Genomic DNA, 24306 nt, shown 5'->3' with positions numbered 1-24306 from the left:
GAAAACTGCATTTACATGCAGGAAGGGAAGCCAAATATTTTCCGATCTATTACTAAAGATATTAGTGGCTGCAAAGCTACTTACTAACCCTCTTATAAAGAGTGACTTATTAAAATGTCATGGCAGGAAGACCTCATCTTGTTTACGGACTCCGACCTAATGCTCATTACGCACCTGCAAAGTGTAATGTAGCAAGTTGTACGGCTTCCTGAATCTGACATCCTCGATGTAATGCGGCAGGCAGCTGCCGGCGTAGTATCTGTTATCCAGCACCACTCCCCCGAGGTTACTGTTCAAGATGTTGATTCTGAAAGATAAGTAGCGGCGGCGTTTAACGGCGGGCAGATCGATTTTGAGGACTCACGTGGCGGACTCACCCTTTGGCGAGGTTCTCGATCCCCCAATACTCCTCGGCCTCCGAGCTACAGGGCTTCGGAACGTTCTTACAGCCGGCTTCATCCGACATGTCCCCACAGTCGTCCTCCCCGCTGCACTGCAGAGTTCTGGGGATGCAGCGACCTGACGGAGAGCAAGGAGGTGGACGGCATTGCGACACAAACACCCTAAAATCCATAGTTGGGGCCGGATGTGGGAGATACCTGTTTGGTTGCAGAGGAATCCCTCACACAAAGGAACAGTGACACAGGTGTAGTGTGCTGGAACGGCACAGGCCTCCTCCTCCTCGCCATAAAAGTTGCACGGCTGCCCTCCAAACTGGGATGGCTGGTCCAGTTTGGCATAGCGAAACTATGAAGACAAACACATAAACCGTTGGAGGAACAGAGAGGAAAAGCTCGCCTCTACTCAACGAAGGTGGTAGAAAGTGCTCCAGGGAACTATTACAGCCGAAATCCCATTAGAGGGCTGTTTTCACTTTGTCATGTCAAGGTTATTAATCCCCCCTCCTTGTAAAGTGGATGAAATAGAACGCTGAAGTACATCAGCCGAGACCTTTGCCAGCAGAGGAGCCCACAGAAAAACAGCACTCAGGAGTCAGCATGTCGGATGCCTCAGTCTGCACGATTATCTTACAATCCGAGCGCTGAATCTCGTCTTTCTGTATCAGAAATCTTATCTGTCTAATACCAATGTTACAACATGAACATTGGTATGAGACATAAAATATGTATAGCTCACTGCAGTGCACAAAACCTGTAGTCAAATGGGCCGCATTGACTGCGGCTATGCACTTATTGTTACTCGCTCTGGATAAAAGCGTCAGCTAAATTACATGAAATGTAATGGTTCTTCTTTGATTAAATTGCTAGATTGGGAAATACATTTTCTATTATTTCAAGATTACGTGACCTGAACAATAAATAGCACGGCACAAATCCCCCATTTATATAGCGATTTGTTATTTTTACACATGAATTGACTAACAAATGAGTTGGTGGATGCATTTGGTTGCTCCAGGCTAGTGTTCCTCCTGTGTATCTAGTCTATATGCTATGCTAAGTTAGCTAGCTTCTGGGTGCTGCTTTTTATTTACCAAAATGGGAGAGTGATACCAAACTCTCTGCAACAAAGCGTACTCCCAAAAAATGTTCCTTCCTTCTGCCATATTGGATGCAAGGGTTGAGCAGCACATGAAGTGAGGGACATCCGATGACCATCAACACACGTTCAATGTTGAATTCTGTGGTCACACCATCTCCCTCAATGAGCTTTTCATTTAAACATTTGCAATGGGTGGTTTTATTGTGTCTTGTGTCCTGATAGCATGTATTAAAGCTGGTGTTACCATAGTCTGGTGTTACCATACTCACTCTTTTCTTCTGGCAGACGTCACAGCGCGACCACGAGCTCCACCCAGACAGAACACAGTCCACGGGATGAACGACCACCTGATCGGCCGCCGAGCGAGCCTGACGAACACTGGGCTCCTCGTTGTCCGCTTTCGTCACGGCAACATAACTGGGGCAAATTGCTTCAAAGTAACATTCGTGTACTGACACACATTCTCAGCAGATTCGGAAGTGGAAAAGTTTTATTGTCTCAAAAATAACAAATGGCTGTCAAGTTCGGGTCGTGGTGGAACACAGATAAAGACACAGATATAGATGTTAGACAGGATTTAGGGAGGATTTCAAGCCTTTTTTTAAACTGTGTTGGAGGTTAACATTAAAATATCAGCCGTCGATTACCAAACAGATGGAAAAACCTACCTTAGCAGCACCAAAGTAACACAGAGCAGACAGCAGTGAGAAGTGAGCGCACTCATCCGTACCACCACAGCCAGCATGGTTGTATGTTGTGCCTGACAGCGAGCGAGGAGAAGACACTGCTCAGCTCCCTATGTAAACACGCACGGATCAATACCGACCCGCACGTGAACTCAGTGCCGCAACACACGCAGAAGTGGAGCCGAATGCACAAGACGGCAGACGTCGGTGCCACTTGACAAGGCGTCGTGGGATTAGGTTTTTGTGTCAGTGTGCGATGGACACACAGGTGTGACATCAGGTTCATGCTGCAGAGGGGAAAACGTGTCCAATTCCGTGCTCTAATCATCTCTATCTGACTGTGTGAGTAGGGATGTAGCTGTGGACGTATCTAGGTAGATGATTTACAGCTGGACAGAGGGGGGCCGGAAAGCTTTATAGACCCCCAGCGTCAAGGTTGTAGAGATATAGAGACAGAAGAGCCTTTGCCAGAGTGAGGATGGCAAAGGCTCAGGGGGAGATAGTGTAAGAAGGCCTCATGCGTGTGTGTGTATGTGTGTGTGTGTGTGTGTGTGTGTGTGTGTGTGTGTGTGTAGGCGCTGGGAGACAGAGGGGAGAGAGGGGGGGGTCAGCGAGATAGGGTCAACCCACCAGAATGACGGAGCCAGGCTGTCATCAACATACCAGAAATGGGGGTCTGGTGAAGAGGGGGGAGAATAACGGGAAGATAGTTACGCAGTCAGGATAGAGGGGGAAGGTTTCACTCAATCCAATGATCAAAGGAATGCATTAACTGTTTCATCGGATTGTAAAGGGTCTTTCTGATGATAAGGAGCTTGCTTTATTTGAGTGTGTGTTGCTCCAATAAATCTCTGCGGACTGTGGCTTCTCACCGCGAGTCAGATGGATGGAAGTCAACGAGTTGTGAATGTGAAAGAAAATAGTTACAACTGCAAAGAATAATTTCACAAAATAAGGTAATTGACATACTTAAGCCAGGAGCTCTGCTTGGTTATTTAAACTCAATTGTATGTCAATTGTAGAAATGGGATCAATTGGAAATGCAAAGAAAACATATGCTACAATAATGATATATGAAAATGGAGGAAAATAACGGCTTTGCGATGAAGTAAATTCCTGTAACAGAGTTAAACCATTGAAATTGTGTTTGTGTATTTTTGACCTTTAAACTTCACCTTGTCTGCTTTTGGATTTCACAAAGTGACACAACTGATGTTTACTGACCCTGTGAAAATCAACATAAGGGTTAACCTAATAAAACACACTGCTAGTCCTGAAATGACTCAGAATGTAATTATAACACATATATGTTGTCCTTGGAGGACGCACAGTGGGATGTGATTAGTTGATCTATGATTGTGAGGTAATACTTGGTGAAAAGTAATTACTACACCTCTCAGAACTGTTCAAATGTTCCACTATTTCTAAACAAAAGGAAATAAATATGTGCAGCAAAACTTAATATTTATTTTACTTTCCAACACATTAATTATCTAAAGACGCCTAATCTTGTGAGTCTTTAAACAGATTAATTAGTAACAGCGGCCAGTGTTATAATGAACACTTACTTTTTGATACTCAGTGTATTTGCTTTGAAAAACTACTTTTAATTATTAAGCAATTAAATCAATACGAGTGACAAAGCACATTCACCTGGCGGCAGGGATCGACTGCATGGATTAGTTTGAGAAGAGCAGCCTCTGTTGGCTGCCGGAGTGACCTTTACTACAATGAATGAAAGAGAGGTGGGAATCACATGATATTTTATTTGTGACTGAACAGTGGCATGGGTACAGTGTATGGGGAAGTCATAGACGTACAAAAGTCCTTTTTTTTCATGACAACTCTTAATTCCATAAATAAAATTTACAAAATATTTTGGACTATTTCTCATTTTTCTTACACAAGCAGGGAACAGTTACCATTTGTTATTGTAAGACTAGCAGATTATATTGATATCTCTATTGTTCATATTATATAAAGTTGCCTTTCCTTTTGACCATTTTGATTCAGTGGAGCAGACCTACAATATGCCCAAGTGCTTAGTTACAACGATGACCTGTTTACTGTATACAAATGACCCGACAAGAACAGTGACTGGACAACAAAAACAAACCTGATAAGGCATAGAAATGCTTTCTACTGTCTTCAAGCTCAAGGTTATTAAGTCAGTGTGGACTTACTTTGCTTATATTATCGAAGAAACAAAACATAGATATGATTCAAAGAGGCAAATTGTAAACAATGCGACCTCAGCTGGAAATGTAGAATATCTAAAAAACAAAAAGATGCAGTAAAGTGTGCCTCCTATCAACTAAATAGAAAAACCTGAAACTCCCTTTCAAACCCTTCCTTTCTTTCGAGCTGGAAATGTGAGTGAGACAGGTACAGCGGGCTTTATTTTGAATGACCATGTAACACAGATTCACAGTTCAAATCTCAACAACCGAACAGAAACAAGGATGTGTTTGCGAATCCCAAAAGAAACGGCTGCAGAAGCAAAACAAACATCCAGACGTCAATAATGGAGGTGCTGGTAGGGCATTGCTTGAGAGAAACACAGGCAGTTGGCATCCAAGAGGCAGAGAGCTATCTTATGGCACAGAGGCTCAGGTATCGGGGGACTGGGCAGATTCTTATTTACAAAATAGATGTTTGGCAAAGTTTCCTCTTTGATGCCTTAAAGTCATTTCGATACCTCTGACGACTCGACGTCATCGACTAAGAATTCACAGCTTATAAAATAAGAAAAGAGAAATCAAAACCTGTTGTTTTTTTTTGTTTTGTTTTTTTAATCCGTTCCAGTTGTAGAAGGAAGCTGCAGAGAGTCCGCTGAGTCCACGTTAAGTCTGTTCATGCAAGTGGACGAGTCGCTGCAGCAACACTTTGAGAACATTTAGCAAACCTGTCTGCTGTGCGCAGTCTCCGCTGGTGGCGCGCGACAAAGGCCGACCACATACAGTTGCACGCTGCTCCTCGTAGAAGGTTCCAAAAATATTTAGAATTTAGCATCATCAGTGTCACCACGTTAGTGTTTAGTATCCTCACAGGTATGAACTCTTTAATCCGTTGCAGGAGGCTGCAGTCGCCTCTCGCTGTAGGTTTTTCGGTCAAAGATCAAAGGTCACTTCCTGGCTGAAAGGTCATTTCATTGGACGATGAAGCCAAAGTGTGGTTGTCATGCTGAGGAGTAGAGTAGAATATGTGGCCACTGGAGGAGAGCAGATCCCAGGACAGACAGCTTATTACAGAACTGCCAAAATATCCTTTAAAGTTTGAAATAAACTGAACAAATCTGTGTAATCCAGCTGTGAGAGATGCTGCTGTTCACAGTCAATCATCCCTCTCTTTGTCTCTTTCTCGTGAGCTTCTGTCTTGGCCTTGCAGAGCTTCCATTCCCTAAAAGACAAAGCCAGTTGAGTACAGAAGGGAAGCTGCATTGCTGCAGTTACATATCCAACCAGCAGGTGGCAGCTTTGTGCCTTCTCTTTGCTTTCGCTGGTTTAGTAGAGAAAAGGCAAATTGATAGTAACACTGAACCAAACCAGGGCTCTTTCCCAAGTAGCATCGCTGAGGGGAAATGAGAAAAATGTAAACATAAAGCGAATAAGGTAAAAAAAAGCAGGAGGGTCACAAAAAAAATCAAAGGGGGGGGGGGGGGGGGGGGGTTGGGAAAAGAATGTAGTTGATGAATAAAAGCCAGCCATTTAGGCGAGTAGGGGACTGTGACGCATACCCACTGGGTTCTCGTGGTTCTCTAGCTGTCTTCCTGTGGACAGGTCTGATCCTGCGAAGACTCAGGATCTCCACTCGGCGCCGGAGAGATTGACCTTGCAACACCAGAGCCCTGAGAATAAGAAAGAGCTGTAGAATTTCTCATTTTGCACGTGTCATGCTTCGGCGAAATCGGTTATCCTCCAGCGCCGAGGACCTGACAACGTGGCTATTTGTTCTCTCACATTCTCACAAAACCTCCGTGAAACATTCGGGGAAATTACCGTGACATATGATTGTACCTTGTGATCTAATCAAGACACTTTAATCATTTTTGACCTTTCATTTTTAATTGGCTTGACATTTTACTTAAAAAAAAAACAAAAGTGTAAAATCAATCCCATTTGGCAATATTAATCACGTGACAGCGACTGTGTGATTACATGCAGTGTACTTGAGAACAGATCATCTCTGTGACACTAACAGATTGCAGCGTTGTGCCAGCCAGTTGAACGTTATCGACCCAGAGGGGTGGAGCTCACCGATTGTTCCTCCTTGGCGTTGCTGCAGTTGTCCTCGGGGTCTACGGGGGAGTGATCTGTGGGGGCGTCACTGGCCTGGGAAGGGGGGCAGTCTGAGGACGAGCTCTGCTGAGGGGCTGGAGTGGATGCTGCTGGGAGAGGAAATAAGAAATGTTCAGTAAATACAGCCGGAGGTAATAAATTGGGTTTTTACTTTAGCATGAAGCTGGTGACATGCATGTCGTATCCTGAGGAGCAGCGGATTCAAATCCAGACCTTTGAATTTGCTTTTATATTTATTCAAAAACCTGTTCTGCACATTAGTAAACAAGGCAAAACGTTATTAACATGCACGCCATTTCATACCTTATACCATATGTCGGATGTCCTAAAAACCTTATATTCCATTCAATGCTGTCCCTTGTCAGCACAAAGCGCTCCTTTCTGTTCCTACGGTTAAAAAGTCAGAGGCTGCGGGGCCTCTTTTCTATTATTCCCCCTGAAATAATATTGGTGTGGACATTACACGGTCTGACACTGTCACTGGCTTTTAAGTCTCAACCCTAAAACCCATCTTTTAGGTGAATTCCTTATTCTTCGGTATAAATACAATATATATATGTATATCTCTCTTCGTCCTGAATATGACAAACCGTCTGAAAATCACTGCATAAAACCCTCTGTGTGTTTACTGGCCAACAAGCCTCCAAGCGGAAGCGGTTGGTGCCTCATTCCAGATGTTTGGAGCTGGATCTGTGCAGATTTAGCTTCTCCTCGTGTATCTTTCTCCCTTGTGTGGATGTTGTCCTTGTATCTTTCTCCCTTTGTGCATGTTGTCCTATATTTCTCCTTGTGCTTTGCGTCCTCTGTCCTGTCCTCCATGGTTGAGAGACACGAGTCTGTTTTGTAACACCTGCAGTTCTGCAGTCCTAAATGTTTACGTGTGGGGGTTTTTACTATGTTAGTGTAATCTGTACATACAAAAGGTTTCTTCTGTTCAATACATTTGGAAAATATCCCTCAGGACCACAAATGTGAGCATCCTGGTGACGCTGGAGGAAAAGTCAAGTGGTCACTAGTCACCTGGGAAACATTACCTGGGAACAATGAATGCCGGTACACAATAGGATGGCAATGGATGGGATAGATGTTGAAATAGTCCAGCCTGGGACACTTCCATCCATAGGGACAACAAGCTATATCTATATCTATATATAATATATATATCCAGTGTGTTTTTTATGTGCTTTTCAAATTAAGTGGTACAGATGAAGGTTTAGTAAGACGTATAATACACCTACGTGATTCAGTAGACGGTGATGTGGATGTCCCCGGGCTCAAGGTCATCCTAGAGAGATCGAGGTCGCTGCAGCTTTCTTCCTCTTCCTGGCTCGCAGCAGCCGAAGGTGGCAGCAGCTGACTGCAGACCAGTGTGTCCGGTACGCTCATGAGGCCTGGGGTCCCGCACCTGCTCACCCCTGCGGACGCGACGCCGCACCCCGCACCTGCTGCTCCGGCTCCTGACGTAGAGGGTCCCTCGCCGGCGTCCGAGTCGAGGCCGAGGCCTTCTCCCCCCAGGCTCAGCTGCCTCTCGAGAAGGGCCGCGTCGGCCGCGTGCTGCGGGCTGGTGATGGCGGAGGAGGGGGCCGATATGTCGCAGGCTTGGGGGCACATGGTGGTAATGGGTACCAGGCCCTGGAGCACGGCAGCTGGGATGGCGTGCCCTCCCACGCCCACGGCCTGGGCAGGCATGTAGGCCGCCATGGCCGCCCACTGCTGCTGAGTGGCGGGGAAAATGTTGGCCTGGCTCCAGATGACTGGCTGACCACCGGGGAGGACCTGAGCGACCTGGAGGGGCCCCTGCACGGGGAAGGCCAGAGTCTGGGCCTGGGCAGGAAACGGCTGCTGCGCCCACTGGGCGGCTTGCACCGGACCCATGGTCATGTAGCCTGGAGCATGAAGGAGGAAGAGGGAGACCGATTCAGGGCTATTAAAGCTGGAGTATTATTTCGTATTCTTTTTTTCTGGGACAAAGATTTGCTCGTCTGCTGCCAAAAAGCATTCCCTCCATAAGCCGTGTTATCGCGGACAGGTTGCCCTTCATCATGCTGTTGTTCGGACATGATTTTGGGACGTTCTTGAATGTCAATGCTTTCTCCTAAAATCTGCAAAATCTTATCTTAAAGCACCGCTATTCACATCAAAGAAAAACACCCCCTCACCAGCACTTTGTTCTCTTTTATGTTCCATATTAAAATGCATGGCGCTACCTGACGGCATGGAGGTGGGGCTGAAGGGGGCGTACAACTCAGCGGCGTGTTGCTGCTGTCGGCTGCTCCTGCTAGGGTCCAGTGTGTTGGCGGGGGATGGGGGCATCTGGTAGGCAAATCACACACACACACACACAGATGTCACAACTTTCAAAGTCACCTAAAAGTTGCCCCGCTGCACATTTATCTTTAATCTTCAGTGCTGTCGGATGTTCAGGTAATTTAGATCTGACCCAGCATTACAGATAAAATAATGTAATTTCATCCTGCTTGTACCAATTACAAGAAAATTAATCGGGTTTTGGTTTGGTGTTGTAGCACTCACCGAGGGAGGAGTGGACATGTCGCCGAAAAGATCAAAGTGGTTGATGTTCTGTGAGTCGAACCGTGGGGGAGGGAGGAGGGAGGGAGGAAGAGAGACAAAATCCAGTGATACATCACGAAAATGAGATTTGCACACTCATGAAACCTTGAATTCATCTCCAGATAGGGTTTGGGTGGGTAGGTGCGGGGAGTGAAATCTATTCATAAAGGCAGTTTGTGCTGCGGATGGCAAGAAACAACTATCCCCTCGTTTCATTATCAGAAAATGGATCTAAAATGAATCTTTCATGGCTCGCTATAATTGAGTGGGTAAAAGGCTATTCAGTCCTATAAAACAGACTCTGATTAGATATTCTTATGTCTGCCAATCAGGAGGGGCCCCCGCGAGAGCCCGGGACGCTTTATCATGCTGATTCCGCTCCGGGAGCAGATACGTACACAGAGGAGCGTGTTTATTTCATCAAATATATGAAAGGAGGAAGCTCCTGGAACCACCCAGCAGAGACAATGAGGCCACCTCACCCTATGGGCAGAAGCGACCCCTGCTCTGGTCCCCTCTGTCCTCTACTCAAACTATTTAAAGTAGAGGGGGGGGGGGCGGGACGCGGCTATGGAGGACACTCTATGGAATGACTAAGTCGCATGAAATGACTCTGGGGCCATGCAAAAAGCAGACAATGAATCACAGCAAAAAAGCACAAAAGCACACAGAACACGCAGGATTTGCATAAACTAAACACATACATGAACACACTTATACTGATAAAAAAAAAAAATAACAAAAAAGGAGGATTCACAGCAATCCGTGTTGCTTCTAACAGAGTGTTATGTCCTCCTTGAATAAGCCGGGACATGGCGGATTGCAGTTTGCACGGCACTTTGGAACCATTGAGGGTCACAGAATGAGTCTGAATTTAGAAAAAGGTAAACATTGTACACAGAGGCCTCTCCCTGCAGGCGCTGACACACATCACGGGAGCTCGAGGCTCTCAAAAAGCTCCAACTGAATGAACAGACAAGCAGTAACACTTAGAGATATGGAAGCGCTGCTACTTATACTGGCATGGGCTGTTTGGGTGAGATAGCGAGGGGCCCGGCAAAGTTTATCTGCTTGATATGCTGAGCAACAAGCACACAAACAGCAGAGAGCAGAGAAGCACTTTGCTGGGGCTGTTTTCAAAAGTTGCGTGGAAATTGTCTGTGGGCGAAATAGGCTTGAAAGAATGTTTTATGGGCGATTTGAGAGATGTGACAGCGGTGTTTGCTGCACGGTGGGGAAGAACTCATAAAACCCGCCAGGATGAGGAGATTTATTATTATATCAGTTTGATGCGTGAGAGTGGAATCATAAATGTTTTTTTGTGCCGATTTCTGAACAAAACACATTCATTAAGGTCCGGCTTCTGTGAGTGTTTGGGGCCTTGATCGTGCGGTAGCTGCGACTACGCCGCATGCAGCTCAACCCGAGAGCCCACCTACAAACCTCTCGCCCCCCCCATCCTCTGAGGAAGACGGAAAAGCCCCCGCCCTCCTTCACGCATCTCGTCGGCCAGTCGGAAGGGACGGGGAAAAACAGACTCCGAGCTGATTTTCGTCTCCGTCTGGTCACGACATTATTCGGGATTCTGCACAAGATTGGATTTTGGATACGAAGCCTGCGTCTCTAATGTCCTGTGAAATTGCTGACATGTCCGACTTTTGGTTGACCAATCAATTGGTCTTATCTCTTTTGGCAGGCTAGGCACGACCAATGTAGCTTTGTTTCATCATCGTCACAGAAAAGCGCGTGCAGACACAGACGTTCTGAGGCGTTCTGGTATTAAAAAATCAATTTCAGAGCCTTTGGGCTGCAATGCTTAGCTATTAAAAACTTTTAAATACAGAAGGGGAAAGTGATGCGCAAGGAGACGGTTAAAGGGGGCTTGCGGTACTTCCTTCAAGAGGATGTTAAAGAGAGGTTTGCAAGGGGAAAGAAACAAATGGTAAAAAAATAAAAACACCTACAGTCATGAAATGGCGTTTTGGGACATCATAGATCCCTTCCTTCTGCTGACTGGTTGGGACCTGCATTGGATTGGAGGTCGATTCAAAGTAAGTAAGTAACAAAGCAACACCTTTTTTTATGTTTGATTTTTAACAGGCTGGGATATTAGAAAAAAAACAGGAGCTGAAACATGTGTATATAAGGGGGAAAAAAAAACGAGTTTTTTTTTTTTTAGAGCAATGAGATCTTTTTTTTGTTGAATCAATTCTACTTAAATCAATATTGATTGCAAACAATGCCCAGCGGTGGTGCGGGTGGGATCTGTGAGTATTAAGACAGCCAATTGTTATGCAGCAACAGCACGTCTCAACTGGTTCATCTGACTACATTTGGCCTCGTTTGTGTATTTCTTTTTCTAAACTATCTGTTGCTCTCAACCTCGCTGCTGCCTGTCTTCCCTATCGCTCCCTCGACTGGTTAACTCTCCCTTACGTTCTCCCCCAAGTCTATTGATCTTGTTTCATTCTGAGATCAAATGGCATGGCAAGTGATTAATCTCTCTCTCTGTCTGCATCTTTCATCTTCAGAGAAACGCAAGATACAGAGAGGCATAAAGAGGAGCAGCAGGAAGAGGGAAGGAAAGGGAGGGAGGAGAGGATTAAACCAAACGAACGCTCCCTAGAGTCCTAGCGTGTCCTTCAAATGCTCTAAAGCCGAAAGGTCAACGCATTGGAGCTATAACCTGGTATGCAGGCTTTGGGTGAACAACTGACCTTGACTCTTCGGCTCGTGTTTAAGATATTAAACATTAAGACGCTGCTCTGTTTCCTCTATGAAACAGTTGCCGTTGGTAGTGGAGAATCTGTCGTTTCCATGTTGGATTCACAGAGGAACCGATGCGTGTAATCGATTTCATCTAATTGATTGCCTAATTGTTTAGTGTGCTCTCTCATCGACCGCATTAGAGCTTTATTTAGTAACTGTTAATGCAAATGAATCATCTTACGCTGCTGCTTCAAATACAAGCGTGCAACTGTCAAAACATGTGAGTTTATCGCTGTGAAGAAGCTACAGGGAGCGCATTGTGTTTGTCATTGTGGTTAGCACGGATGTGTTGCAGAAAAAGACATGCTAATATTCCTTTTTACAACAGGGGATTCAGTTGAGTTAGTGAAGAAGTAATGGAATGATACCCCACTGATCATAACTCGAGCATTTGAACCTACTAATAGAGGAACAGAGGAAGCGCGTTTTAAACTATCTTTGAATTCCCAGAAAAAAACACGTTGCAACTTCTCACTATCTTTGAAGCTATAACGTCACGTCGTTAGTACTTTAACTGTTATAATCCATCACAGGGTATGAAGAGGGAGAAGAAAAAAAAGGAGGGGGGGGGGGGGGCAATGCTTGTCTTTTGTACCTGATACACGCTCTCCTCTGAATGGGGGCCACGGAGGGGTTCGTGTCCAGCCTCAAACACTATGTACTACAGAACAGAAGTAGTGGGCAAAGCGTAGAGGTGCAGAGAATAATGAGATGTGAAGTCAGAGAGGAACGTTGGCATATAAAAAGGAGAGATACGACAAAGGGGGGAGAATAAATGAAAGCACGGGGAGGGGGGTGGGGGGGGGAGCGGGTGGAATGGCGGCGAGCGGGCAGTAAAATGAGATCATCAATATGAGGGGTGTAAAAAAATAAATAATAATGGGGCGTGGCAGAGAGGAATGGGGGAGATGTGGAGAGAAGGGAAAAAAAGAGTGAGGTGGGAAGAGGAAAGAGCACAAGTAGAATAGGTCAGGCAGTAATTCAAGGCAATGTGGAGCTCTTAGCTGGAGGTCTCACTTCAACATCAGCAAGATGATGCTCCACCTCATGGAGAGGAAACCAGACCCAGACGTCAGATTGCACGCTTGAGATCGATGTTAATAAATTCCTTTATGGATCTCAATTTGATAGAATAGTTTGACATTTTTGGAAATACGATTGTAAATATGTTGCCGGAGCCAGCAGCTGCTTAGCTTAGTGTAGCATTGAGACAGGAAACAGGGAAACAAGCTCTGTCGGATTGAAATTAAATTTGTCCACCACTAATTTTCTTGACATAAACAAGGGTTGAATTACAAACGACAAAGTGAAGGACGGACAAATGGACAAATCACCCAATTACTAGAAAAAATTGCAAAGTGTGATCAGGTAACCTGATTTTGTCTCGGCCAAAAAGCATCTCTTGTTCGGAAGTTGAGCTGTTTGACTTCCATCGGTAAGAAGCGTCTTCCATTCAACAACGTTATGTCTCCGTCAGAAATGTCTGTCTGACGTTACCACTTCTCGGAAGACACAAATTTCTGGACTAAATTAGTCCCATATTCACTCAGAATTAGACAAGGATCGGCAACAAAAAAGTAGATAGACTACAAAAACATGCAAGCAGCATGAGGACAAAGGTCAGTAAATGTAACATCAAAAGGGACTTTTAGTTTTTAATGTTATAAAGAATAAGGATTATTATTACAGCCAAAGAAATAACGCTGCGTTCCGTAATTAACTCTGGTTTAAGTGAGTGAATTACATTCTGAATTATCAGCTGCTCTTATGTGAAGAGAAGGTGCAGGCTGATGCTCGGTGACCAGGAACAACGGAGACTTAGTGGTTCTGGTCAAACAGCCAGGATTTTAAAATGAAAAATGAAAAGTCGAGTCACCGAGGAGAATCAGTGTGTTGTGTTACTGCGGAGCAGAGTGTGTGTGTGTGTAAACAGTGCCTTTACCACTAACCTTGCGACGGATGAGAACGAGACCTGTAACCATGACAACAGTACGCGACAAAGACAGCGGCAGCTGTAAAAATACTCAAAATGCTTCGAAGACTAAAAATACTAATAAACATGATACAAGTCGGACTGGCATGTTGTGATGAAAACAAAAAGAATGACTTAATTTGGACAAAAAATTTCAGTCAACAGGCAAACTGATTCAAAATCAAGTACCAAAGATCAGACGATCAGCCGGTTGGTGGATTTGTACCTTTTGGACGGACAAAGCGGACCGTATTTTTTTTCATGCTAAGCTCGGTTAACTGGCTGCTGGCTCCAGCTCCAAATTTACTGCACCGACACGAGAGGGGCGTCGATCTTATCAGCGAAAAAATAGAAGTCAAGAACTAGTGTAGTTCCCAAAATGTCGAAGTACTCCTTCCGGCCACAGTCTGGAGTTTTGTCAACCAACATCAACATAATCGGAAGCTGCGAATGGAATGACTTTATGCAAAACACACTTTCAGAGCGAAGAACAGAGGAGATCGGTGAGGTGGTTCGACGTACCACTGAACATAGCATTCAGAGTAAGAGTTAGCGTTGTCTGTATTCAGTGTGAGCAAACACAGAGAAGAAAACACGTACGGCCAAATAAATGCACGGGGCAGAAAGGAGGGAGGGGGGTAACAATCAGTCGGGGTGGGGGGGGGGCTTTGGAAGAAATCAGAACATTGACACGGATCAACTTAAAAAATATGGTTTTACAACACTGCACTGGCAAATGGGAGTTGAATGGTTGAACAAAACTGCCCACTAGGATAGTCTACTGTGTATTACTGGAATGGCGGAGTATAATGAATCATTAATTCAAGCAGATCAGTGACTGGAGGGGATATTAAAATTCATGATTAATCGTTTTTTTTCCGCGTCTTTTTATTCCAAGCTTTAAGAGTGACAAAAGCATCAAGATCGGCAGTGTTTCCCTGCTGCTCAGGAGCCTGCGGACCTACCTGGTAAACTGGATCATCCACTTCGTCCTCCAGGATGGTCTGTGTAATGGTGGGACAGAAGGCAGATGACATATTTTGTTTTCCATCAGTAACAGAGTGCAGCCGAATTTAGAGTCTCATTAGAAAGTAAATGGATGGACAAAAAAGCAACATGAAATAAAAACAACATTACATTCATCTCAGTCCATCTTTTCCTGCAGGCAAACATAATTACACACTCACACTGTGTTTTTAATGAAACCGTCATTTGCTATATCAAACACACGCAGCAACACCAACATTTTCCGTCACACATACCCGACTGCGAACAGCAAAAAGCATCTAAACCTGTTGCATTTCCATTATATTTAGATTGAGAGTGTTAAGATTTCTGTTGTGCGAATGAATTGCTCAGCGTGTGATCTCGCCTCGTAACTATTAAAAGGTAAAAGCAGCAATGTGCCGCCCTACCTGGTAGACAGCCTGCTCGCACTGTTTGTCCTTCTGGGCCTTCTTCTCCATCTCCTCGCGCTGTTTAATGTCGTATATGAGCGTGAAGAGGTCGCGCAGGTCAATAATAAGAGGCTCCGCCTGCATGAGAGGAGGGAGAGAACGTGGAAAATCAAGTAGCAGGAAGCGAGAAATGAGGGGAAATGGAAGCGAGGGAACAACAATTTAATGAATGTGTTTTATTATGGCCTTTATGATTTGGTTTTTATTTTATTATGTATTTATTCAACTATTCATGTTATTTTAGTCGGCCAACTCACTTAGAATAGATTATGTGACTGCAGAATGCAAAGATGTTTGGTTGCTACCTTTTTCACAAGGAAACGAGATCAGCGCAGCGGAGAGTGGTTAGTATTGAGGAATTAAAGCTCAATCAAAAAACAGCTATTTATCTAAGAAATGTCTTGTAAATACACCAGAACTGCAAAGTAACGCAGTAGAAACTAGAAACCGAGGTGTGCATTTTAATATCGGGAGCAATTTCTTAGCTCTTAGCTGTTAAAATGAACAGTGCTGAAGTGTCCTGCAGTACACATCGCAGCAACATTCAACTACACCACTATTTATGTTTTCGGCAATCCTCCACCGGAGCTACAGCTCAAGATTTATGATTCAACCAAAGAGTGCACATCTGTGGGCTTGAGGCTTGGACTTGAGTCAGAAATTAGGGCTTGACTGCCTATAAACAATTTTAATCAACGGGTTGAGTGTAAGGAAAAGCATTGCACAGCTGCACAGCTGCAGAACTGCGCGGCTGCAAAGCTCGAATTGTTAATTGTTAGACCCTCTGTATCCATTGCATGGACCTGGTCTCAACACAATTCGGTTCTCGGCTTTGATAGGAAGATGTTCAATCCTGTGGTATTTAGTGTTTTAGAAAGTACGTACCGACTGTGCGTTCTTGATGGCCACAAACTTATGGTGGCCCTCCTTCCCGCAGACGTAGCCAAAGGCCCGGTTGTCCCTGGTGTCCTTTGCGATGTAGCTGATCTCGTGGACAGAGTGGTGATGCATGAGCACCTATACGGCAAAGATTAAGTTAAGTGTTACAGCAGTGACCATGTGGATCTACTGAAATAGGGGTTTTCACACAATCTAGTCTTTGTCTTGTTTAATTCCTGCCTGTTTCAAATATTTTACCAGTACAAAATCTGTTCATTGTGTTGGCATGAAAAGTGGGACAAACCTGCTTTAAACATATTTGCATAATGTTGAGCCAAATGCAACTTACTCCGCACAGAGGGAGGAGAGATTCAAGGGGGTCCAAATCCCTACACAGTACCGAATTTATACTTTAGTTCCTGCACAACTTGTAATGCAGCAGATGTTTGTTTTGTGATCTTCTCTCTCAGATTCTGTTCCACCTCTTTATTCATGTCCATATTTGACATGAGCAGGATTTGAGATGCTGGGAAATTTGTTAATTGAAAAAAACTACAATCCATTACATTTTCAAAAACTACATTCAAAACGTTTTGGTTCAAAATGCTAGCAAAACATAAATACGCACCCACAGATACACACTGGGAGTAATTCAGCTACCACTCCAGAATTATGAGAGATAAGCTTAAGCTTTGAGGAGGAATTTTCGTTTTAACATTAACCAATATTTAGTGGGGAGTGTCGCTACTAATGCCTCAGATTAACGTATAATACAAAACTAATATGACTGGTCCACTCGATGCTGCGGAGAAGTCAGCTTCACATAAAGTCTTTCCATCTAAAAGCTTGCTGATGCTGCGTGCCTAACTCAAGAGGGATATTAAACGTGCAGCGTTATTCACTGCCAGTAATCAGTAAATAAAATGAGAAGCATTAGGGGGCATGATTTCCAAAACAACAAACGAGCTTGTCAAAAGCTGGTGAGCTGACTACTGGCGGCTGGAGGCTTAATGTTCTTTTTCATTACCAGCTAAAGACATTCACCACCACTATCACCACCGGTCATATTGAAAAGAGATACCATCAAAGATGGCTCTTTTTTGGGGAGTAGACCACGGTTTGGTGGTGGGGTGGGGGTCTGCAGCCATGGGACAAAAGCTGTCGCTTAATTATCAGTTTAGCTCTGCAGCTGAGGTGGAGCCGCGGTGTAATTAGCATTAGCGGCAATGATCATTAAGGGGTGGAACTGAGTGCTAATTATCGGTTAGCGTTGATGAGCAGAGTGGGCCTATCTAGCCAACACTACGCCGCAGGACGGGGGGAGCCGAGCCCCTCGATCATCCTGTAATGAAACAGCAGGCCTCTGAGTCCACCAGAGGGACGGAAGCCAGGACGGAGGCGGAAACGGACCCTCTCACACCATCACCACGGCATCGCTCACACCACTAATCTCAAATATCAAATGGACGACCTGTAATTGAAAGCTGCCGGGTTGAATCTTTATGAGCTAAATGGCAAACCGCCCAGTGCAAAGCGTGTAATTGCTCAGTTTGCATTGATAGTGGGAGACGAGTTTGTAACTTTGCAAAGTATTTCACTTTTTAAAAATGTCAGCATAACCTTCCTCCCGCATGTATATATATATATATATATATATCACAGTCAAACTAATATATCAACCCGCGCCAGACAGGCTAACAATATGGCGGCCCCGGCAAGCTGCTGTGAACCGGACCGTGCCGGCGTCTGCCCTCTGGACGTCCTGTACTGCAGCAGTTTGGCAGCCTCTGCCCGCCGGGCCTCCTCGCCGAACACGCTACTCACCCCTGATCTTTCACAGTAAATCTTGATCCCGCCGAAAGAGACCGTCAAGAACACCCTCTGCTTGTGCTCCCCTTTGGAACGTGCCGAGGAAGCCATTCCCTGCAGGAGATTAAAGGAAAACCACACGTGGAGATGAAAGGATACGAGCTCGGCAAGTGACACAGTTTTTTCCGACTCAGGTGAGTGTGACGGTGGGAGATGGTGGAAGAGATTGAGGGGGAGCGGGGGGAGGGATAGGGTGACAGGAGTTACGTAAGGTGTGATAGGACAGAATGTTCTTTCAAGTGCCATTTCTTGAAGCTTCACTCTCAGAGGAATTCGCACGTCGGATTGTGCAGCGAGTCTTATTATTATTGCGGCCGATTTCTTTTCCCCAGAGCCCTTTTTTTTTCTCTCTCCCTTTTCTTGGAGTAGGTGTGCTGCACCTCGACGTGACACACGCGCGAGTGCCACCTAACAAACAATAAGGTGAGATTTTGCTGACACCGTAGATCGCGCTGCTGACCAAACCAACTCGCCCCGACAACTTCAAGCCGTGCTGACTAAACAGCCCATCCAGCCTTTGAAGTGTATTTTCGTCTCCGTGGATCTCGGTAGCTCACCTCGTCTTTCTTACATTCTCAGCTCTAATAAAGAAAACAATTAACATTTCCAGCGTGTTTTAGTTGACGCCAGGCGCCTGCTTGGCACGTCTTTCGCGGAACTAAGCCTGCGGGAGAACGGAAGAGGGGGAGAGAGAGAGAGGAGAAGGGAGGAGAAGAAAGACCTGCCCAATGCGCTGACCGCGTCTGACAACCTGACGAGTGGTCAACCTTTCCTGTATGTCAGCTACTCTCCAAGGATTAGCTAATATTTATAACTCAAGCCGTAACAGGTCACACGGAGCTCTGCCCCTGCAGGGGGATGTTCAAGGGAAAATATCCATCCAGGTTTACGTACGTAAACGGCCCTTTAAAGGAGCGAAAGACGACCTCAAGGGACCAGGGGAGTATAAAAAGGGAACGGGTAAAGAGGAAGGGGGGGGGGGGGGGGGGGTAAAGAGCAGAACAAGCAGCAGAGATAAGGAAGAGATGAAGTAGGGTGAGGAAGAGGCGGGAGGGCGGGAGAGTCGATGGACGTTGTCGATCAGCAATCGACTTCTCCATTTGGCGGATTAGTCCTCAAGGCAACGAGAGGCAGCTCGATAGAGACCCCGTCCCCCTCCTCCATCCTGTGTCCAGATCATAGCAGGTCCGTATCGACTTCTCCATCGACTGATACCGGTTAGTAGTTGGTGACTACTGCAGTCATATGGGGGGGGGGGACTGTTGAAATGTCAGAACCCAGGCGGGGGAAAAGTTGTTTTATTGGTTTTCATCACTTGGAATGGATACGGTTGATGAGAGGCTTTGCCTTCTAGATATCCTGCTCTTTTCTAACCCTTCCCACACATTTAAGCCCCAGCGAAGTGTGTGAGAAGATACTTAAAAAGCCAGGCGCGTACGCCCTATTTTGGAGGAGGATTTATGCAGTAGCCACCCACTGCAAAGACGCTTATGTGCTGCTTTTTTACCAACAAAGCGAGCGATAAGTACTTCTTGCCTTTTTACAGTGGAGTCAGTAAACATAGCAGGCATTTAAGAGGATACTAAATAAACTTTAGAGAAGAGGGAGCAAACTATTGCCTAACACCGATTGGCCAATCAAAACTCAGCAGCTATGTTCAGATTTGTGTAGAAGGGATGTGAAGTGAACTCCATTAACAGCGATACCTCACATTAACATCTGGACATCTGACTTCAGCCTCCTTGTACGATATACTGTGTGAAGCCATCAAGTGCATCATTACCTCCTCTTTCACACAATGCTTGTTTTAAAACAAAGCTGAAAAACATTTTCTGAATGTTGCATGGTGATATAATTAGGTTACATCGACTCGCCTCAGGCATCATTTCAACTGATGAAATGGGTGGTATCAGTTACAAAAAGCACTGTTAACAAGGTAAACTCTTAACTAGTTCATTTACACGCCATTTTAGGACAAATGAAGAAGAAATACTTATCGTACTATTCCACAATCAATAGTCTTCACACGGTTTTCCCCGGGTTACTGTGGAGCTGAATTTGACCTATATTACTTGCAGCATTCTGTCAAGAACACGGGCTAAAAGATTATCTGGGTCACATTACAGCAGTTTGCATACGTGCTACATGTAAAACATCGTGGACTTTGTTGCTAAAATAGTAGGCCGTGATTGACATGATAAGACATTCAAGAGGCAGACATATTGGGCGGAGGCGGGGGGCATGTTGTTGCAGTCACACTAAAAAGTGAGAATTTACTATTCAAGTGATAAATTGCTTTCGGTATCTCAACATAAGAAGCCAGTTTGCCTCCAAGGTCAAAAATCTGTATGAATAAATGCAGAGAGCTTTGAGCGATGCTAAAAATACGGGAGCCTATTAAAGGGAAAATAAAGTATACAAAGCTGGTCATATTTCGCAAAAGATATAAATCCAACCCTACAAGACACGGGGCTACCGACTAATATGGTCAGACTCGTGTTTGTTCAGTCCGGTCAGGTCTTTACAGAGCTTTAGTGAGTCATATACAGGACAAAACAGTTCAGCAGAGGATGAAGACATGCCCGAGCATGCCTTTTCCAAATCTAACAGAGATGAGCGAACAGGCTCAATGATGTCCCAACACACACACACACACACACACACACACACACACACACACACACACACACACACACACACACACACACACAAGTCTGCACCTTCAGCTTCATCATGGAGTCCTGGCACAGCTTGTCCCCGCGCGCCGCTGTCACCTCATCAATCCCGATCAGCTTGGCCTTGTATCGCACACCATCCCCGCGGAAACGCTTAATAAGCCCCGCCTCACTGCGGTCCTGACCTGCGGCGGGAGAGAAAGAGGGAGGAGGGGAAATAAGAGGAGACAAAAATTAAAGCAATTACGGTAAGCAGGTAGAGAGGCTACTCTGTGTGTGTGTGTGTGTGTGTGTGTGTGTGTGTGTGTGTGTGTGTGTGTGTGTGTGTGTGTGTGTGTGTGTGTGACATAGAAAAAGAGAGATGGCTGCTCTGGTATAAATATTTATGGAATAGGAAATGCAGAATGAATTGCAAATTAGCAGCATTGGGCAAAGACTGAAAGGAAATTGAACTTGAGATTGAAAAAGAAGCCGGATAAAGCTGGTGGACTGAATGAGAAAACAACTGTAACATGGAGAACACTCTGTCATCACCCATTGCAGGGCATTGTGGGGCATTCACATGAAAAGCCCGGGGTAGAAGGTTACGAGGTGTTTCGCTCCTGCGTCTCGCCCACGGTTCCCATGGGTGCTATTGGCGGTGACAAACCGCCTTGAATGGCCGCCATTGAGAGGAATCATCTCGGTCCAGCGCTCACCCGTAATCCACCATGCCCTCCCTGGGTGATGGATGCAGGTCGGTGGGGTGGGGGTGTGAGCGAATGTGTGTGTGTGTGGCTGGCTGGCCTTGGGCTTTATAACTAGATCCCCACCCCCCTTTACCGAGTCTCCCGCTCATCCCTGTGGCTGATTATTCTGTCTATCAAGGTCTGCGAGTGTTCCCCGGCGCCACCTTGACACAGACACCTTTCTCATTTTAGTATCTCGAGCGCCATCTCAAACTCCTGCAATGCATAAACAACCCCCTCATAAACGGTTTTGTCAGCCTCCAAGACGCCGTTTACCGCCGGGTGCTGGATTTACATGAGTAGACGGTGGGATTTCAAAATCAAGGTCACCCTCACTTTTGAGAATTGAACAGCTCTCGAGCCCCCCTGCTCATTCGACTCCAGGTCAAGAGCCCGCACAGTACAATCAGTTAACGGCACAGCTAAGTGGCTGGCTGAGGCGTGTGCGAGAAGGAGGAGAAGAAGGTGTAATATCTCTAGCAGAGAGTGTCGGCGCTGCACTCAAAGACAGGACGACACCAGAATTACCCCTTTCCACACGGGAAACACACAGTAGAGCCACCCGTCCTTCATCCACCTGAACACAAATGAAACGTCTCCTTCCATCGCTTTCCATTTCCAAGGAAACATCAAGAAGACATTTTTCTGGTTATTTTTTAGTGCAAATACATTTGCAAATGATGAAGAAACATCCAATTTCCAATGGAGGCTCTCTTCACCCTCTCACTAATCCATGAGGGTATAATTCACTAAAGGAGGGTGGGGGGCACTTGATGATGCTAAAGTCTCTAAGCAAGTGAATGTCAAATCTGGTTCTTATTCCAACTTGTTTCTAAGAGGATAATGAGTGTCATATACAGCCACCATGCTCCTCTGAACATTAACGTGTAGAGAAATCACCATTCCCGCTTCCCCGTCTGGTATGCGTTGCTATTCATGTCATCTTGCTTAAACCCTGCTGGACAGAGGGTGGAATCCTATGATAATTAGTGCTGTACCGTATCCAACCCATTCCTCATACAGTGACTGGAGCCTATTCATACAGCATTTTGTGTTCCATCCAGATTGTACTGACTCATACACTAATGTAATGTAAAATGCATGCTGCTCCAGTTGCATTTTAAACGCGATCGGTCCGATTCAGCACAGATCTCTCCGATGAGCTTTAACCAGATGTTCTGTGCCATTTGTTTCTTTACATACAGCTCCCTTAATAACACTTCAGGAGAGATTTAGAGGTTCATGCGCAGATCCACAAAAAGTAGGCCTTGCATACCCAATGAGAGTCTTGACACAGTGGCATAACTCGTACGCTACGTGCTCTGGGTTCAGAACAACACGAGCGACTGCGCTGTATTTGAAAACCGCTGCGGGGCATGCTGCTTCGTGTTGTTACTTTTACTGTAAGAAAGGAGAAGCGAGAGGGAGAAGGTGTGTGTGTGTGTGTGTGTGAGGAGGGTGACACATATTCCTCTGGCTTTCTGGATTTACACTTACCTTAGGTCCTCACAATATTTCTGTCCCATAAGCCTGATGTTCATAATGACAGTCAGCATCTAAGTGTGTCCCACGCGCAGGACAACACGGCTGCCGTTTGGGAGTCCTAGTGGCCTAAGATGCACGCGTCCCAGGTTAGAACCCAGTATGGGACATTGGTCACTCACTTCACCCATTAATATTTCTTGTGAGCCCCTATTTCCGAAGATTTAATAAAACCACATATCCAAATCTTCAAAAACCTCAGAGACATCAGAGGGCATCAAATTAAACGCTACCCCCACCCACCTGACACAGACAAGCCCTGCACCAGGACCATGGAGGGAACAATTACTGTTAGCACTGCTCCATACTGTTTCAGGGCTTGTCTCTGATCCCAGTGTTGCATCCTCCGCCTCGCCGCACTAGAATGGGGACAGTGAAGAGACAGATGGCAACAGATGGAGAGTCAGAAGTGCCCCTCCAGATATAAGGACTTGGCAACAAGGAACTTTTTGTTGGGGATCTGGGCATGGAGGCAGCTTAACCTTTGAACCCTTCCGAGTGTGTATCTGTCTCTTCCTGTCAATATCCCTGTCTGCCAGAAGGTCCACGCACGCTATGTATCGAGGCGACGCCTTCTGAGACTTGGGCGCACCTTCATGCAATGTACAATGTTCGCCACTTTTAAAAAACCCACTATGCATGTCCTGTCAGCACAGGGGGGCTGATGACTTTCAGCAGCGGTGAGGAGAATGATATCTGAGGAAGGCAAATCTGTCCCTGCCATCTGCCCTTCCCGTGTGCATGAAATAACTCGCATGAGGCTCGGCAAACGCGCAGACACACACTAATTTAACAGCACCAGGCATTCCCTCTTCTATCACGCACTGATGAAAATACTCCTCCATCCAACTTTGGCCTAAACCAACAGATTGAGATTTTGGTTTAGTGACTGATCGTTAAAGCAGCCGCAGAGTTAATGAGGGTCTTTGTGCACATCGCCAATGCAGTGGACCGACCATTGACTCTCCCTGGAGTCACACGCAGGTATTGATGTGTGCTGAGTGGGGGGGGTCATTCTTTAGGTAGGTGCTCCACAATGACGCTATCATCACACTCATGGGGAAGCAGTGGGATGAACGGTTGGATAAGAATACCAGCAAATTATACGGTCAAAATGGGAGATAATGGTCGAATAGGTTACTATTCGTTTAGCCTCTTACAATCAATACGAGAGGTGACGTAATATCATCTTTCTTTGCCTTCGTCTGTCTCTTTCCGTGTCCATCTGCTGGGATCTCCGTCCTCTCTTTCAATGTCTCTCTGTCCGCTTTCCTTGACTCTCTTTCTGAAATGAATTCATTTTTTCCTGCACACAGATTACAGTGGGAGAGCAACAGTTGCTATGGAGATAGAGCAAAGC

At 45.5% G+C, this 24306-nt stretch overlaps 1 protein-coding gene across 1 annotated transcript in view; it reads right to left on the bottom strand.

Moving 5' to 3' along the window:
• c8b (complement component 8, beta polypeptide) overlaps nucleotides 1-24306 on the bottom strand; it is a 43554-nt gene that overhangs the window by 2692 nt on the left and 16556 nt on the right. Inside the window, exons 3-20 of the mRNA XM_040170563.2 lie at nucleotides 20722-20861; nucleotides 17957-18055; nucleotides 16139-16270; nucleotides 15212-15331; nucleotides 14762-14800; nucleotides 12420-12485; nucleotides 11020-11079; nucleotides 9017-9064; nucleotides 8692-8797; nucleotides 7723-8370; nucleotides 6443-6570; nucleotides 5949-6033; nucleotides 2526-2575; nucleotides 2169-2296; nucleotides 1770-1917; nucleotides 600-747; nucleotides 378-519; nucleotides 175-307 (exon numbers count right to left, since the gene is read on the bottom strand). Coding sequence (XP_040026497.2) covers nucleotides 175-307; nucleotides 378-519; nucleotides 600-747; nucleotides 1770-1917; nucleotides 2169-2296; nucleotides 2526-2575; nucleotides 5949-6033; nucleotides 6443-6570; nucleotides 7723-8370; nucleotides 8692-8797; nucleotides 9017-9064; nucleotides 11020-11079; nucleotides 12420-12485; nucleotides 14762-14800; nucleotides 15212-15331; nucleotides 16139-16270; nucleotides 17957-18055; nucleotides 20722-20861 — 2420 coding nt within the window. The remainder of the gene's footprint in view (nucleotides 1-174; nucleotides 308-377; nucleotides 520-599; nucleotides 748-1769; nucleotides 1918-2168; nucleotides 2297-2525; nucleotides 2576-5948; nucleotides 6034-6442; nucleotides 6571-7722; nucleotides 8371-8691; nucleotides 8798-9016; nucleotides 9065-11019; nucleotides 11080-12419; nucleotides 12486-14761; nucleotides 14801-15211; nucleotides 15332-16138; nucleotides 16271-17956; nucleotides 18056-20721; nucleotides 20862-24306) is intronic.

Source organism: Gasterosteus aculeatus, chromosome 3, assembly GCF_964276395.1.
Source record: "Gasterosteus aculeatus chromosome 3, fGasAcu3.hap1.1, whole genome shotgun sequence".
NCBI lineage: Eukaryota > Metazoa > Chordata > Actinopteri > Perciformes > Gasterosteidae > Gasterosteus > Gasterosteus aculeatus.
This window is presented reverse-complemented; position numbering and strand designations above follow the sequence as displayed.